Source organism: Antrostomus carolinensis, unplaced genomic scaffold, assembly GCF_000700745.2.
Source record: "Antrostomus carolinensis isolate BGI_N321 unplaced genomic scaffold, ASM70074v2 scaffold105, whole genome shotgun sequence".
In the NCBI taxonomy this organism is placed as follows: domain Eukaryota; kingdom Metazoa; phylum Chordata; class Aves; order Caprimulgiformes; family Caprimulgidae; genus Antrostomus; species Antrostomus carolinensis.
Window position 1 is genome coordinate 49,577 of NW_010315490.1, and position 18,758 is coordinate 68,334.

The 18,758-nt window shown below is 36.9% G+C and overlaps 1 protein-coding gene across 1 annotated transcript in view; it reads right to left on the bottom strand.

Annotated features, from left to right (window-relative positions):
• The window catches only part of CSPP1 (centrosome and spindle pole associated protein 1), a gene marked incomplete at its 5' end in the record, with an annotated part of 44,640 nt that overhangs the window by 18,002 nt on the left and 7,880 nt on the right, over positions 1 to 18,758 (bottom strand). The window contains 10 exons of the mRNA XM_029084948.1: positions 602 to 751; positions 1,789 to 1,901; positions 4,940 to 5,092; positions 7,412 to 7,559; positions 8,816 to 8,936; positions 9,283 to 9,361; positions 11,046 to 11,167; positions 12,052 to 12,224; positions 15,165 to 15,222; positions 16,684 to 16,777. Coding sequence (XP_028940781.1) covers positions 602 to 751; positions 1,789 to 1,901; positions 4,940 to 5,092; positions 7,412 to 7,559; positions 8,816 to 8,936; positions 9,283 to 9,361; positions 11,046 to 11,167; positions 12,052 to 12,224; positions 15,165 to 15,222; positions 16,684 to 16,777 — 1,211 coding nt within the window. The remainder of the gene's footprint in view (positions 1 to 601; positions 752 to 1,788; positions 1,902 to 4,939; positions 5,093 to 7,411; positions 7,560 to 8,815; positions 8,937 to 9,282; positions 9,362 to 11,045; positions 11,168 to 12,051; positions 12,225 to 15,164; positions 15,223 to 16,683; positions 16,778 to 18,758) is intronic.

Genomic DNA, 18,758 nt, shown 5'->3' on the forward strand with positions numbered 1-18,758 from the left:
ACATTCTGAATTATGCAAATTCATTCAGTTTTCCAAACCTAATAAATAAAGCTTTTGGGTTTGAATTAAATCACAAGTTTACCTCCATGAAAAGTATTCATTAGATTTGCTTGGCATTCTTTCAAAACAAGTAGTATTCTTATCTCAAAGATACATCCTGGCCAATTAAAAAAAAAGGCTTTACAAAATCTTCCTGTATAGCTATCTACATTCAAAATACAAATAATTCCATGAGAGTTAGATTTAAGAGGCTAAAAAAAAAAAAAAAAAAGCTTTGTTCTGGTTTTAAATTCCCCAATTTGACAAAGCTTTTTATTGTCCTCACAAAAAAAATATTTTAAAAAGGAAAGCACCACTGTCAATTATAAAATAATACACAATTTTTCTTAAAAGAATTAACAATACTGCAAGCAGTAGCATACCATAAAAAGTGAGAAGAATGTGCCAGTTAATACAATTTTCTCTCTCTCTTATGGCTACTGTAGACCCTTTTAAAAACAACGACCAATTCACTTGTCAGTTTACCTTCTTAATCTAGAGGACAAATATCACAACGGGGTAGTTTAGGATGGAAAAAAGTAAAGATATCAAAATACTATACCCTCTCCTCTTTCTTTCTTCTCTCTTCTTGTTCATCTTCATATGCTTTTTGAATTCTCATCCTCTGTTCAGCTATTCGTTTTTCTTCTTTTTCTTCTTCCATTCTAAGTTTTTCTCGCTCTGCTTCTTCCCTACGTCTCTTTTCTTCAATCTAGAAAATAAAGCAAAGGAGTATCCAACTGTCAATACCCAGCAATAATCTGATGAACAACATTTACCACCTTCTATGGACTTTTGAAGTACCTACTCATGCAATTGCATGGATTGTATGATATTTTCCTCTTCCTCTTTGGCCACTATTTACTGAACCACCTGCCAGTAAGAACACTAATTATAAATGCTATAAATAGAGCCTGAATATTTCCTAACACATTTTCTAGTCTGGATGTGCTGGAATAACACTTATCTTCCCTGATTAAACAATGGAAGATGGGAAACCAAAACAGAAAAGACACAGTAATTATCTTTTTCCTTTCCACAATTATAATATTTTTTAGATACAATGTTGATTTACTGAAGCCAAAGGTCTGTCCATTCTTCATTCTTTTTGGCAGTACTAGACATGGAAAAAAGCCTTGAGCTTTTCTTTTTAAGAGATCCATATCAAACTACTGTATGACATTCATACTCTTCTAAATTATCTAGGATTTCCTTGATATTTATATTTAATTCCTTGATATTTAATTCTTGTGGCATAAGATACGTGAAGTATTATGGACAGAAGACAGAAGCTGGTAGAAGAACAATTATGTTTTATACACCCATCAATAAATAACTACACTGTTATTGTCTCACTGATCACCATTTCATTCTGATGAACATGCATTTGTATCATACAGACTTCCAAGGGCAAACATCTTTGTTTCTTTACATGTTTACATATGCAAACTTGTACTGCATGCACAGTTTGAGAATTCAACACTGTTTTTAGAGAACTGTACTTAAGAAAAAAAAGAGAGAAAATCTAGATTAATGAAGCCAACTATTAGTAGCACCACTTTTATAGGCATTTCTTATGTAATGCAAAATCTGAGAGACTCAATAGCACATAGCTCTTAGTACAGAATTGTGTACAGAATTGGCTATGAGTGGATAAGGTCTTTGGTCATCAGTATCATGATTTACTTTGACTCTAATCCCTCTTTTTAAAATTTATTTAACAAGACAATAACTGCTGTGCACATTCACCTGCAGACGAAGAAAGTTCTTGTACGACTCCTGTCGCTTAAGTTGCTGTGGAGATGGTGGTTGACCGAACACGTTACCTCGAGCAAAAGGAGAGGTCTGTGCAAATGTAAAACCTAAGGAGGGGGAAAAGTTACAGATAAAAATCAAAGCAAATTTAAAACAGCAAGATAGAGTGAAGAAGCAGGAATCTAAGACACTTCAAAAGGTAATTTATAACATCCATAATTCAAGGCTATAGCTGAAAACAATAGCTGGGATTAAAAGTTCTCATATTGTCTGCCTAGAACACTGTCAGGTTTTAACTGCTCAATTAAAAATGTCCACGCGACTTGCCTTTTTACAAAATAACACCTACAATAATCCTATATTCTACTGTCCAATCTGATGCAGTTTAGCATCAAAAAATGTTACCCGTAAATGAATACAATAGCAAAGATTTTACATCTCATAATTTTGTATCTCATAATTTTACTGCTTGTAATTACCCTGACTTATCACATGTAGTTCTGTTCCTTAGGTTTATGCACTCTTTAAAAGCAGGACACCCTAACAGAACAAATACTTAGGTAAAATAACAACAGATGCTACAAAACACAAAGCCCAAAATGGGCAAATAAAATTCTAAGCAGTCAGAAAATGAAATTCTGCCAGTATAAGGTGCGTTCCATACTATGAAATTGGAAGTGCCAGGACTCCTTTAGGCCTGAGTTATGAATGTGTCATAATCATACACTCCCAAAAGCTCTAGACAGTTGGATTAACTCAGACACCACACAGAAGAGGTTTTGCAGAACAGGATCCTTACAGGAAGAAGAGGAGAAAGGAAGTAAAGGAAAAGTAAAGTAAATTGTGTTAATTTTGCAGCTGACACAGGATATTCTTCATTCATATCATGTCTGCTCCAAAGGACAGTGCCTCAAGGATGTGCAAGAGCCACAGCTCCACTGAGCTGAGATGGACACAGCTGTAGCTGTTCTCATGTTCCCCCCTTACATTTCCCTACCTGGTGACATACCACCTCAGTCAGATGAAAGTAGAAGTAACACATACGCTTATTCCTATAGGAATGCGCTTGCTTACTGCTACAGCCTAGCTCTAGGGGCACGTGCTTGCATAACCAAGCAGTAGTAACTCTGAGGTTAGTACTGTTTTTCCTTAAATGAAATCACTGTTTGAATCCTTCCAAATTACACGTGGCTCTTTCAGGATGGATTTACTTGACCTGGATATATCCCATACAAAAAAGCAGAATTAAGTTTATAAATGATTTAAAAGGCATGGGCACAAGACAAGTTACTATGGAAGGCATCAAGGAATGAACTTACTATGTACTAGCTATTATCCTTCAAGTTCCTCTTTTAATGGGGTTGTGTACAAAAAACCCCACAGAAACAAACAAACAAAACAAAATCAAACTAATAAAACCACCAAAACCTACCCACAGCCACTTTGCTGCCTGACTAATCAAACGGAAAGTGCGAGACAATAAATTTACATTACTGATGTGCATCACCTTCCACTCCCAAAGCAAGTGATCTAACCAGGGGGCTCTTTGCTATAACATAAATACAGACTGGGTGATGAATGGAATGAGACCAGCTCTGAAGAGAAGGACTTGGGGGTGGCGGTGGATGAGAAGCTGAACACGAGCAGACAATGTGCACTTGCAGCCCAGAAGGCCAACCGTATCCTGGGCTGCATCAAGAGAAGCGTGTCCAGCAGGTCAAGATTCTCCCTCTCTACTTCGCTCTCATAAGACCCCACCTGGAGTAGTGTCCAGTTCTGGAGCCCCCAACACAAGAGAGACACGGACCTGTTAGAACAAGTCCAGAGGACGCCACCAGGATGATCCGAGGGCTGGAGCACCTCTCCTATGAGGACAGGCTGAGAGAGTTGGGGCTGTTCAGCCTGGAAAAGAGAAGGCTCCTGGGAGATCTTATAGCGGCCTTCCAGTACCTGAAGGGGGCCTACAAGAAAGCTGGGGAGGGACTATTTACAAGGGCAGGTAGTGACAGAACAAGGGGAAATGGCTTTAAACTGAAAGAGGGTAGGTTTAGATTAGATATTAGGAAGAAGTTTTTCACTGTGAGGGTGGTCAGACACTGGAACAGGTTGCCCAAGGAAGTTGTGGATGCCCCCTCCCTGTCAGTTTTCAAAGCCAGGCTGGATGAGGTTTTGAGCAACCTGGTCTAGTGGAAGGTGTCCCTGCTGATGGCAGGGGGGTTGGAACTAGATGATCTTTAAGGTCCTTTCCAACCCAAACCATTCTATGATTCTATGATTACTTTATTGGCCTTGCCTGTTTCACTTCTCATTAAATGCTTAAATTTACATTGTATTAGGGAGAAAGAGCAAGACGAGGGGACAGAAGAAACAAAAAAACTGATTCTACAGCCAGTGGTCAGGACACTGAATTGCAATCTTGGGAAGTAGATCCATGCCCCAAATACCACATAATTCATTACACAAAAGTGCAACAGTTCAGACAGGAGAAAGAAAAGCAGCATCTAAGCTGACTTCAGAATACCACCATTGATCCTGGCCTTTGCCCATCCCACAGCAGGGACAGGTCTGGAGTACAACAGCTCTCATTTCGATGTCTCACAAAACATAAGAAGAGAAAGATGCAACAGTTTTTAAATAGGAAAATAAAATTAAATCCCTATAACGTGGAGGCAGTGAACAGGGCCACATATGAACCCAATTTGCCTATAACTTTTTAGAACTTGCTAACCCAGTTACTGTATCAATTTCATCTTAACCTGTAACATCGTATATCTGCAGATCCTCCTCCTCATTTTATTCCATCTTCTCCCCTACTACACAGATGTATTTTACTGTGTCATTTAAAAGTTAAAAAATACGTATGAAGATTTGATTAGATAACATAGAACCTGGAAAACTAATATACTGATCCTGACTGCTCAGTGCTAAAACAGTTATTAGTTACTATTACTGATAAGATAGATAAGAAAATACATTTTCAGTGCACACAGTGACAGCAATGAAGAAGTTTGGGAAAGAAGCATGATATTGACTTCGCATGTAAATAGCACTAACACTATCGTGGGACTACTAGAAAGGAGCAAAGAAACTAGAGATCACTAAGACCTATAAATAATTAGAGCTGTATTACAGTATTCTTAAAAACCTGCTATTTTATTTGTAGATGCTTCTGTGTTCTCAGGTCTTGGGGAGGCCAAACTTAGGTCAACAGATACAATAGCCCTTTTATCTTCATATAGTCTTGCCTCTGGATTATGATATGCATCTTCGTTTCGCTTGTGCATCATATTCAAGTCCGCTAAAGGAAAGGGGAAATAACTGTTTATAATATTTTATTCTCATAAAAGGCACATTCACCATAGATTCTCAAAAACATAGGGATTTTGGAGCAAACTCCACTTTCCCTGGGCATATCAACTAAGGGAACAAAAATTTTAAGCAAAGACAAGAATATAGAAGCTATAGGTGAAACACTAGTCACTAGCAATTCACTGATTAGAAGATTTATTTTGTTGGTTTTCTTTTGGCAGGAATGATTCTTCACAGCAAACGTCCCCTCTTCCCTGTCCAAAAATGCTATGAAATGGAAAGATAAAGAGCTCAAAGACAAAAACGACTGACAAGTCTGTGTTGACAAGCATGCATTTAGAAACCACCCCTTCTATTTCCTCAAAGCTGTAAAATACTTTTGAGTTTAGTATTGATTGGCATTTTAAGTACTGAATCCCTATTTTATTACTATTAATGGTGATAAGCACAATTGAACTATTAAAGTACAGGTCTTTAGTAACAATCCCAGGGCGAATTTCTGTACGTAAGCAAAACGATGTCATCCAACATTTTCACCAAAATTTACATGGTGCCTCTCAGTTACCATAAAAATCATGACCAAAGATGTTAACTACACCTTATTCTGAAGTGTTCACTATACCGTACCTAGAAGGCTAATTTCAAAACAAAAAAGTACTAGACAGTTTTCAGATTACCTTTTTAAATAGTGCTTCGGATAATTACGAATTATTGTAGTCATTTAAGCACACAGATTCCAAGAACTTTAAATTACATCCCTCTCTGTAAAAAAGCCTTTGCATACATCAGAGTCTTAAAAGCTATTTACAGACATTTACAAGAGGATAAAAAGACAAGTCACACTGCATAAAAGACACATGGCAAAAACAGCATGTTATGTTTCATGACATTTGACTCATAGCTTATCCATCATGCTGCTAAACTATGATGAGAAAAATAACTTTATATGGGCAGTTCAGGAAAACAGGCTAAGAAACTTCTTTCTCTTGGTTCCTCATTTACAGGCAGAGATAAGCTGCTCAGCAGGTATAGGCAGAGCTCAGGCTAATTCAGGCTAATTAGTCTCCTACATATTCCTCTGACTCACTCTATTCACACCATTGTAAAGCCTAGAGAAAGAAGCCAGACGCTTAAAATGCAGTGCCTAAAGTTAGGCAGTGTGAACACCTCTAGCTGCTCTGGGGATAAACACAAGCTCAAATTCTCAATATAAGCTTCTAAACTTATCATTTGGACACACAACCTTTAAAATGCATTTAAATTTTATCTCCTACCCTCAAACTACATTATCAATTTAGCCACATGTCACTCAGGTGTCATAAAACTGAAACTAATTATTTATGTATAAACTGTTATCTAGTAAGTGTTCCATGCTTTGAAAATCCTCATATTTTATTATCAGGACACATATTTTAAAAATCTAATCAGAATTCAACATCATATTCCAATAACAAGAAAATCAATTTGTTTCACATAGTTATAAAATTGTAAGGCTCAGTCACTGAGATGCTAAAGGCAAGAATGAAAAGAGCTAGCACAGGCCAAGATTTAGAAATACACAAATCTAATTCTGTCTACTGAGTACTAGTTTTATTTTAGATAAAATATTCCTGTAGGGTTCACCAGGAACCAGGATCAGGAATTTGAGTTTTAATCTTGCATCTATCTCTGCTTTACTGTAGGGTGGATGAACAACTTCCTGGGATTATAGTTATCTCTCAGCTCACTACTCGCATCTTGTATAAAACAGCACTTGGAAAAAAAAACAACCTTAAAATTACTGCTATCTACTATTTATATAGCCATTAACCAGCAATGTTACTTGGGGAATTTTAAATATTCCACTTAGCTTTATATATTTACTCAAACATGTTTCCATTTTCCATGTCATAAGTAAAGCTTTCTAGAAGTTATTTTAAAAAAGAAAAACAATTTAAAAAATCTGTTTCTGGAAAATGTTTAAATAAAAGTCTTCACAACAGACTTAAGCACATTTATATTGCAGATGATTCTAACAGCTTGTTTTCCTCCTTCTCCCTTTACTATTGCATTGTGTCTTCACTTATAGTCGACATATCCTGTGTTTCCCATTTTGTTCAAATTGTACTCTTCAAATGATTCTACAGAAATCAAAATAATTTCTCACTTACATATTCCTAGAGTTCATCTGCTTGAAACAAGTACATCTATTTGTCAATAAAGGGCTACCAGTGTTACAAAACAAGGAATAACATACCTGAATAGAACCCTTACAAGAGCAAGAAAACATCAATCTTGAAAAGACAACCCATAATTTTGGCAAACATACTTATCAGATTTCCTTTTGCATCCCTGAGAGGAGCACCGCCACCACCTTTTCCCCAGGGGTTGTAATTCCTCATTTCTGCTTCTAACTTGGCTTCATAGCGTTCCTTCTCTTCTTTCTCTTGTCTCCGTCGTTCCTCTCTTTCTCGTATCTAAAAAACAAACAAAAGGCAGTTGCATAAAAATATCACATAAAGAGTAATTTTAATAAAAAGTTAATGGAGCAAGCTGAAAGCTATCATTACCCACTCCCTCCATCTATATGAAGCAAATCACAAACATTTATAATGCAGGCAGTACATTGAATACAGATGTGCATAATCACAGAGAAACATACAGATACACAATTATAAGACTTCCAAGTTCCAGAAATGTTCACATCTTGACACTTGCAGTAGATCAAAAGTCCCATGTCTGTGGATCTTTGATATAGAAGTTTATACTGCCTGAAAATTAAACAGGAAAAATTCTACAATACTACAGCACTTGCTTCTCTCAACCTGGTATGTTTTGTTTAACCAAATCTTAGACTATAGATGACATGAGATAAAGAAAGACTCCTAACAATAAATGCCTTAATAGAAAGCCACACAATTCTATAATCACTCATGAAGTAGCTTTCTGCAGTAATACATGATGGGGTATGCAAATAACGCAGGACTGTTCACACAGTTTGCTCTTCCTTTTCTCCAAAATCAGGTTAAATTTATATAACTAAGTCTCCTATTAACTTAATGTAGCATTTATAAAGAGAATATCTGTTAAAAAAGTCCATCTTCTATTCAAAGCTTTTAAAACACTTTACAAATATGAACTTCCACAAGGTGCAGCAGCCAAAGGCCACTAAAATGAGAAGGCGACTAGGATGTCTAGTGGAAGACAGGAGACTCAAAAATCATCTAATCTATCAAAAAGGAAGCTGAAAAGAGATAAGACACCACCTACAAACACACTGGAAGCAAACATTAGAGAAGCTTTTGAATTGGTATCCAAATGATCATGAAGAACATATTGAAATTGTAGTGTTCCTAATAATTATAGCAATAATGCTCAAAAACAATCTTTCAATAGGAATATCAGAGCAATACAACTCATTGCTTTTAAGATGCAGGTTCTTAGGTTTATGAAAATAATTATATAAAACCCCATGCCTGGAACTAATCTGCTGTCAGTCTTGACATTCTCTCTGCCTCCAACAAAAAAACTGAAGAGCTTACTGTGCACCTGAAGAGCCAAAATGAGCTAAAGCAGGGTTGGAGGAATGGGAGGAAGTGAGGAAGGGAGGGAATGTTAACAAAGCTTTTTTACTTGTAAACTGAATAAATATGTTTGAAAAAGTACTACAGTTACAACCATTATATGTTAAAAAGTAAAAGAAGAAAATGTCAGAAGATTTATCTCTCAGTACCTGCTGTTGTAATTCTTGTTGATAAGATAAAGTTGCCTCTTTGGAAGGCTTTGGTTTTTCTTCAGAAAATACTCCTATGCTTCTTTGTCTGTCTCCTGTATTCCTCTGTCCCATGTTACTTCTGAATTAGAAAACCACACATATAAAAGGAAAACGTCACGGGGTCCAGGGGGGTGGGAATTAAAAATTTTTTTTAAAAAAAAACAACCTTGCCTGAAATATTTAGGAGCTGTTGTTTTCCACAGCTTCGCAGTTTATAATATCAAATATTTTCAGAAATCCATATAAAAATAGGAGCTCACTGAATTATTGTTTAGATAGAAATTCTTAAGTAGAAGTTTAAAGAGTTGTCTTTTAACACATTTTATTTCAAAGGTGTATCTGTTGTCAGCAAAATACTCCCAACCTGAAAAGTGTATTAATATAGATAAATCCAAACAAAGACTATGAATACGGACAGTACTTACACAGAGTGCTCTGCTGGGGCTTGGCCTAAAGGAGGATCCAGATTCGGAGTGGGTTGCATTCCCATCATACCTGTACCATCTACACAGTAAAAAAAAAAACCAAAATCAAAAACTATTTTAAATTTTGAATGCTCAGATATAAACATCTGCTGTTACTTGAAAGAACAGAGCTCACTGCTCCAACTCTGTGACTGCAGAATTACAAACAAGACTTTCAACTTCTATAACAAATTTGACTAATTCTTAATGCTCTCTAAAGCAAGAAACACAATGCAAAGGTACAAATCTATTTCTTAAATTCAACTAAATCCTTTTAAAATTTACAAATGTCTTCATTAACATATTCTACAATGAACTAACATACAGAAATAACTCATTTAATGTAACATTTCTCTTCATGCTTTCCAAATGTGTCCTCTATTGTGAGATGAGCCTCACTGCCTCCTGCAGAAATGCAGTACATTTGGTGTCTGTACTCTTACTGAAACAGTTATTGCAAGCACTCTGCCACAGCAGGGCTTGAAATTTACTGTGCATACTACTGCTTGTGTTCAAGACAGTAAGAGATGCATCTCTAAAACAATTTCACACTGTCAAATTTTAAGCACTAGCAATATTCCAGTTTGTGACAACAAGCTTTAAGAAACTTAACTCTCATATGTGAATTTTAATTATCAGTTTCTTTAATACTCTAAACTGTAAGCCATTTTACTGTAGAGGTTATATTGATAATAAAAAAACAAACAAATAACAGAACACCAAAATACAACACAAAAAAAAGAAACCACACCAAACAAAACACTCCGCCCCCCCCAAAAAAAAACTTCTGTGAGTTTAAAACTGTGGTCTGAGAATAAGATTACAAAGAAAAGGTAAAAAAGGTACCTGGAACTTAAAAAAAACCCCAACCAACCAACCAAGCCAAAACCAACCAAGGAACCAAACAAAATCCTTCTCAAACCATAAGCTATTACATTTCAAGACAAGGGAGAGCTATTACATTTCTCTCAAGGGAGAAATTTGCAATAAAAAAAAAATCTAAAAAAAAAAAAAAATCTAAAACCTTTTTCCTCTTAAATCTCTAGCATTCCTGAAATTCCCCAGTGGATACAAATTTCATTCAAATCAACCAGTAAAAGAGTTGTTATTATTATAAGGTTCTTTTCCTCTTTATTTTAACTTTTCTATTAACTAGCACAACAGCTTTTTAAAAGTATTTCTGCTTTTTCCTCTAAAAAAGGAAAAAAGGAAAAAAAGAAACACCACACAATTCAGTCTCCACACACATCACAGTTATTTCATTAATTAAATTATCATGAAGCAAAGGGTAGGAAAAAAAAGGAGTCCTTAAAATAAAAAGTTTGATTACTTCATAGTTCTTTTAAAAATACTTAAAATTATATCTGAAATCATAACACCTAAACATAATAAATTATAATATGATTTAAGCAATTTTAGAAATCTTTTTTTTATTATCAAAGCTATAAAGAAAACAGTCTGGGAGAAGTAATGGCTAAACAGCTGAGAGTAAAGCTTGATCAAGCGATGAACAAGATTTCTGGAAGCCATAGCCCCTTTTGCAGTTGGAGAAAACTACTTCATTCAAAACCAGTATTGAAAAAAGCCATCTTTCCAATCAATAAGCACCTAAGAAATGGGTTTATGTTGCTGTTACTAGTTCTACATTATTCACCATTTAACTAGATCAAAACCAGTCATCTGAATCACTTTAACAACCAATCCACCTAAAATGATCAACTCACAATATGCAAGATTGGGATCCAAAGGATTCCTAACCCCGTAAAAGTAATATGCATCATCATAAGGCGTTCTGTAGTTGTCTGTCAAAACTGGTGGTGGAGGCGGTGGCGGCATCGGTGCAAGCCTTAAAAGAAAAAAGGAACACAATTTTTTGTTTGCTGTACAACTGAAAAGGTATCATCAAAAGAAGAAAGAAAGGAAAAAAGAGAGAGAGAATTCACTATGAGAAAATTCTGGATTTAGCTCAGCCCAAGACCTCTCATTAATTAGCACAGTGCAGGAACAAGATACAGTAAGACTCAGCAGGGAATTAATTTTCCCTTAGGGAGCAGTACATGATCCCACACTATTCCAGAGATCTAAAGAACATAAAATAAGCATGCCTGCTTTAACTGGTTCAGTTAATGATACTTACCAGTTACATCAGTAACAGTAAATAAAACAAGTCAAGGATTAGTCTCTGGTCAAAGGGCAAGTGGCATAGCACAGCTTCAGCCACATGCCTGAAGCTCCTTCTCTCTCCCTGAACATTTTAGTCTCAATCACAGCATCTGGTGGAAGCTGTCCTTGCCTACGCTGCATTCCTGAGCTTAGCCCTGGGAGATGGCTTCATTGATGGGGGCCAAACTCATGCCATACCAGCCCTCTAACAACGGGGACACTGCTGGGCATGTGCCCAAGCATCCTTGCAACATGGTTCAGTATTACAGGCACGGACATTATTTCTACAGCACACCCCTTATTCTACACAAATATCCACTGAGAGAGAGCTGTCTTCACAGATAATACAGCCTCCCCAGATTTTTCAAAATAAACTGTGAAAAAACAGACATTAAAAGTTTATTTCAGTGCAAAGTAGTTTAGTTTTCTGTTAATTGATGAAATATTATTTCTACCTTCATTAGTTCCTTGGAGAAGGATTGATAGCACCACTGAGCTCTACTTGAGTAATAACATGCTTAAAAATAATCTTATTTAGTATGCAAAAAGAACATGATGGTGAAGTACCTGGGAGCTGCTATTTCACCAAGGGTGCTCGCCAGCCCCCTGTGAAAGTCTTCATTCACTGGAGAGGCTGAGGGGATGGGCACCGGAGTTTGGAAAGCCACCCTAGGCCTTTCAGGAGGTACTTTCTCTTCAGAAGCTCTCACTGTCAAGCCAAATTGCTTCAATCTATTTGGCTAAAGGGGAGAAAAAAAAAAGAAAAAGAAAAAGAGAAAAAACAAAAACAAGTTATCTTGTTATTACTAGGAAATATTCTGAACCTCCATTTAGGTTGCATTAAATGCTTCACTGGGTCCCAACTAGCTGTTCAAATTTCTAGTAACTGCATTTTTTTTTTCTCCCAAGGAATTACTGGAAATCTAATATTGCAAGGAAATCTAGCACGTTTACCACAGATTTAACAAAAACCAACCTTTATGGATGGTTTCAGGAAGTATATGGCTCTAATTATTGTCCAGAAAAAATAAGTATTCCCACAGTTGTTGGCAGTAGAGGTTATCTACAGGTGCCAGTTCCCTACAGACAGTATTCTCATATTATGCAGAGGAAAAGTTTCTGAAATCCCTCCCTCCTGCCCCAAGATTAAAATAGGTCATAAGCAGTAAAAACTAAAAACAAACACGTACTGAGACTTTTTCCAATAAACATTTCCTTGCAATATCATTATTTTGTTTTTAAGTTCCTTTGATTTTATTAATTTTTTTTCAGCCAGAACAATTACAAAATTTTGTGGGTTTTCTTTTTAAAATAAAAGTATCAAATGTTTATTGATAACTAGCAGTCTCAGAAGAAAGTCAAAGGTAACATGCAAATAATGTAAAGGCATGCAAGTCAGTTAGTTTCAGAACTATCCTATCACACCCAGAAAGCCCTTACACCAGCTGCTGTGCATAAATATTTTAATGTTTGTTTAAATGAGTCAATATAATAGAAGACCAGAAAAAATTTATACATAGTATAAGTAAAACAGATTTTGTTTCTGAATTTACTGGTCCTAACATTGTAGCACTTCAGTTAACATGCATTCAAACAAAGTAATACCAGCAACCAACTAAATATTAAATATCTAACAGCAAACCATATACCCTACAATATAGAAGTATTTCAGCAAAATATTAAATGTTTACCTCCTCCTCACTTAGCTGCAAGACAGTATATACAAGGCAGTTAGTACTCACCAATCACGAACTACAGCATTAAAATTGTCAATATCTACTAGACATGAGCATTCGTTTATAGCACTTCAAATTTCTAGATACAAATACAAAATTAGATAATAGATATGAGCTACAGCAATTGAAAACTATAAAGCAGTCTACAGGCTTTTTTTTTAACTTGTCTTTTCAAATCCAGTGTCTTGAGCAGGAGAACCTTCAAAACAGCCTTTCTCACTACCAAGTTTAATGTGAAGTGCTCCCAAAGTGCCCCAGATTTCAGCTCTGTAGCTAATTTCAGATGTGACTATGGTACTCAGTTGATCCTGGGGATTGTTTTCTTTTAAACAAGCAGTATGCACAACAGTCTACATCTATAGATTCTTAATCAGGCATTGCTATTTAACCAATCTGTAATTAATCAAGAAAACCACATAATTAGAGTCTCCCCCCACAAGGCAATTTAAAGCTAACAGTGACTGATGCTTAATGAATGTAGCAATTCTACTTAATTGAGGGCTTTCAGCTCAGTTAATGGGTTTAAAACATTATCTATGCCCTGGACTTGCTCTGGATATAATTTTGTTCCTCCAACAGGCACTTCTCAGTCTGAGTTGCATATGGTATATAGAGTGCTTCAGCACAGCATGCTCCTGCCTAGTCAGCTCTGATGAGACAACTCTCTACCCTGGCCTTACAGCCTGCTGGGCCAGAAGAGCTGGCACCCTCTGCTCTGTTTTCCCTCTTTTCCTGCCTGGCTCCCAGCTACACACTCCATCCCTCTCCCTTTCACCACCTGAATCCCTGATTAGCCAACTGACCTCTCTACACCTGCTCAAGCAGCAAAAAAGACTCCGGTTTTTGCCAGCTAACCAAGCTGACTCAGTTTGCAAAAGGGATCAAACAAGATTCTTGAAGCAGAGACGGCAGGAACATGCAGCCAGATCACTTGCCAGTGTTCTCCCTCCTCATTTAGGAGTAAGAATTTTGATTCAGCTTCATTGCTTATCTATGTGCATTCTTAGTCTCCTGCCTCACATGCTGACTAATAGCACCTTACAGCTATTCATTAATTTTCATTTTCTATAAAATAAAAGCTCCTTTCACCTCTGCTGAACTCTCCAGAAACGGCACAAGTTCCTTTCTGTGTTGTAGCCTCCCCCAAAAAGTAGCACCATTGATAATTTAAACTGGTAACGAGTCAAATTAATTGGCAGTTTATTATTGCTTGAGGAAGTTACCCATCCTACATCTCCAACAACAGATCTCTACTGCATCCAAGAAGCAGTGGCTTTGGGCACTTAGCAAACACACACACAAATCATACTAGTTCTGTGACAACCAGTCTGCCACTAACGTTACTAGTGCTGACAATATATGCTAATAAAAATTCCTACTACAATAGTCACCTTAGTAAGGAACTGGAGAAAGTAGTAACTCGGCATTAACATACTGCTTTTTACAAAATCCTATAAAAATGCTAATAATGCTGAACTATACACTGAATAGCTTAAAAAAGAATTAAAAATCTGAAATTAAAAATTGCTACAATGAGATCAACTCTGCTGCAAAACAACTGGATTTTTTTTTAATTGAAAAAGAGAAAAAAAACTTTCTGCAGCATACTTTACGTTCCCAAAGAAAGGTTACAGGCTGCCACTGGACACTAAGTATTTTTTCCAGGACACCCACTGCTTTTACAAAATCTCCACTTGGTCATAGCAAAATAAAATGTTCAGTAACTTCCATGAAAATATTTTCCTCTTAAGCTGAAAGCATGTGTAATGAGTTACAGCCTTATCATCCTTGGCTTATATTTTATTCTGTACTAATGCCCTACTAGGAAAAAACACAACATTTATCATTCTATAAAAGCCCTACAGAGTTTTGTGACTGAGCAACCCCAGTGTATATGTAATTAAAAAAAGTCTACATATGTGAAAGAAAATCCAAGTTCCTTACCATCTTCTCTGGGTCTCGAGCTCCAGTAGCAGCAACTGAGAGCTCAAGTTCCTTCTCACTGTTTTTGTTTCAAAAAAGAAAAAAAAAAAAGGATCAAATCAGAAAAGTGACAACTACATTCATTCTTTCAAAGCACAGACCTCACAATGCTGTAGTTAAAATAACTCTGAAAACACAGGATAAAAGAGGACATGATTCCACTTGATTTCTTCTAGCGTCAGGGAAGAAGGATACTGTGTATTATTTGTAAATAAACAGACTCTCAAGAAGTATCTGGCTATCATCTATGTCTCCTAATAAAAATTCAACTACTGTAAAAGGACAAAACACCACACTGCTTTTTACTACAGCTTTTCAGGACATTTCTTACAAATTGATCTTTATTCACGTTACAGCAAGCTTGTAATAAACATATTGAAATGAATGATTCAAAACTAAAGCAATAAGTATTATATTGTAATTTCAGGGCTCAGGCTTGTTCAGCATGTACAATTTTTCATCACAGTGAAACCATCAATAGTAACCTATTTTTAATTCCTGATCCCTTCACTAATATCACTGTGTGTTTTTACGTATCCATACTATCATTCAGTAGGCAGCTACTATTAGGTAAGCAAGAAATTTGTATTTTATTATTCTGTATAAGCCAGATGGTCACAGAATCACAGAATGGTAGGGGCTGGAAGAGACCTCTGGAGATCACCTAGTCCAAACCCACTGCTAAAGCAGGTACATATAGAGCAGGTTGCACAGGAAAGAGTCCAGGTGAGTTTTGAGTATCTCCAGAGAAGGAGACTCCACAACCTCTCTGGGCAGCCTGTCCCAGTGCTCTGGCACCCTCAAAGTAGAGAAATTTTTCCTCATCTTCAGATGGAATTTCCTGTGTTCCAGTTCGTGCCTGTTGCTGGGCATCACTGAAAAAAGTCTAGCCCCATTCTCTTGACACCTGCCCTTTAGATATTTATAAGCATTGACAAGATCCCCTTTTAGTCTTCTCTTCTCCAGGCTAAACAGACCCAGCTCTCCCAGCCTTTCCTGATAAGAACGATGCTTCAGTTCTCTCATCATCTTTGTAGCCCTCCGCTGGACTCTCTCCAGTAGTTCCTTGCCTGCCTTGAACTGGGGAGCCCAGAACTGTACACAGTAAAGTCAAGTGCTTTCAAAGTGAAAGGTTACTTTCCTAAATCAGAGGGCAAAACAAGATTCATTTTAAATTTTGCAAAGTAATTAGATACCTCTCTACCAGAAAAAAAAACTTCAGTTAGAGCTTCTTTACCCTTAAGAAACTAAAAATCATTTTTTAAAATGAAAAAAGTCTGGTTTTAACTTTGTTCCATTGCAAGCCAGTGAATTTCTGTACTAAAAATTAAGACCTCATGCCAACAAGTTTAATTGGATACAGTATTATCTACCTAGCTGGAATTCCTTAGTTATGAAAATTACTCTTATCACATTGAATTCACAGAATTCCTTTAAATTTTAGCCATTACCTCTTAAAAATATAGTAACTTTCCATTACCGTTTCTTATTTCGCTGTTGCTCAGCCATCTGTTCTATCAGTTCTTGCCTGTATTTCTCTTTTTTCCTTTGGAGAAGTTCTCGGTCCTGACCACCTAACGGAAATGACCACACATTCGCGTAAATTCTCCACAAAACATCACATTTCAGTCAATTTAAAACATGAAACACAGCACAGTATACAACCTGCCAATGTGCATAAGAACAGTAGACCTTTACTGACTAAAAAAAAAAAAAAAATCTCATTTTAATATGCAGTTTGTTTGGAGTATGATGATCAAAACTACTAAAATTTTCATTATTATTTTCCTAGTTTGCCTGGTTTTGCATAGTCAGGAAGCTACAAATTTCAAAGCTATGTGATACAACAGCAACTAAAAAAAGTTACTTAAAATTCATGGGCTTTTTTCCCTAATTCTCAGATTAAAGAGGATACGCTATGGCACTCCAAAATTAGGAGGCACTGTTCTGGTTAAAAATGAAAGTTAAAACTGAAGAGAGTCAAACTCACAGGGAGGAAAGCAAGTTGCCCCACTTTTAGGATGGTTCCTATGACTACTAAGAATTAGGAAAGTATTGGCAGATATGTATAAGGAAACAGTGATAACATCTCACATGGATTTTAAGGAACTCAAAAAAACTTTCAGTTTGTAGCAGTTCCCCCACAATAAGTGTGGAGTCTTCTACTGTTTTAAATACAAAACAAAAATTATCACTACCTTCTATATATCATGACTATCAGACACAAGATCTCCTAACATATTTCCATACACAAAGTCACTGTGGATCTCCAGTGAAGTAGATCTGAACAATAAAAATGAAGGAAGCTGCAAAGAAACTAGAACAAAAACAAAACAACAAAAACCAAACTATGATGCATGGCTGAATTTTTTTATTCCGTTATTGTGCTGGGAATGTAAAGTGACTAAAATGTGCAAGATAAACTCATGGTTTGTGATTTTAGGGAGTCTGAAATCACTTCTCATTTCCAAAAATTTAAAGTTTTAATTTACTTAACGTTTATAAAACATACTTAACAATAGTCTTCTAACCAGGACTATTAGGAATACAAATTCCCAACTTTGTTCACTCAAATTACTACCAATAAGATGACTGAACAGATCAGAGAGACTGACCATTACAATACCATTGTTTTAACGCTGCCTTTAAACAGTTCCAAAAAATTGACCTGTCACATATAGCACAAAAGATCAGGTAAATCAACAGATGATGTGGATGTGGCTGAGAGTCCACCTACGCCAGAGGTGTTGCCAAGGCCAGAAAGGCCCCAATATCACGACCACCTCCGCAAGAAAGAAAAGATGGGTTATAGTGGTAGGCGACTCCCTTCTGAGGGGAACAGAGGGTCCAATACGCCCAGCAGACCCTCCTCTTAGGGAAGTCTGCTGCCTCCCTGGGACCCAGGTTAAGGACACCTCCAAGCTAGCTTGATATGGCCCTCAGACTACTACCCCTCACTGCTTTTCCATGTGGGTGGCGATGAAGCCACAATGCATAATCTGAGGGTGATCAGAAAGACTTCAAGGCCTTGGGGTTGGTGAGGGAATTGGGAGCACAGGTTATTTTCTCCTCTCTTCTTCCAGTTGTGGGCAGCAACAATGGAAGGAACAGACACACTCAGTCTATTAACACATGGCTGCATGGCTAGTGTCACCACCACAATTTTGGATTTTTCGATAATGGGATGGCCCGCATGGCACCAGGTGTGCTGGCATCAGATAGGGTTCACCTTTCTCAAAGAGGGTAGAGGATCTTTGGTCAGGAGCTTGTGGGGCTCATTGACAGAGCTTTAAACTCGCAGATCGGGATGACATCCAGAGGGACAAACTAAAGAAGTGGGACCGTGAAACTGGGCCCTTAAAGGTCCCTTGCAACCCAAACCATTCTATGACTCTATGATCTTTAAGGACACTCTCCATAGAGTGCAAGAGCTCTCGATCCCAAGGAGTAAGAAATCAGGCAAGGAAGGCAAGAGACCAGCATGGCTGAGTAGAGACCTGCTGGTGAAACTAAAGGGGCAAGAAGGAAATGGGAGGGGAAGCAGGGACAGGTATC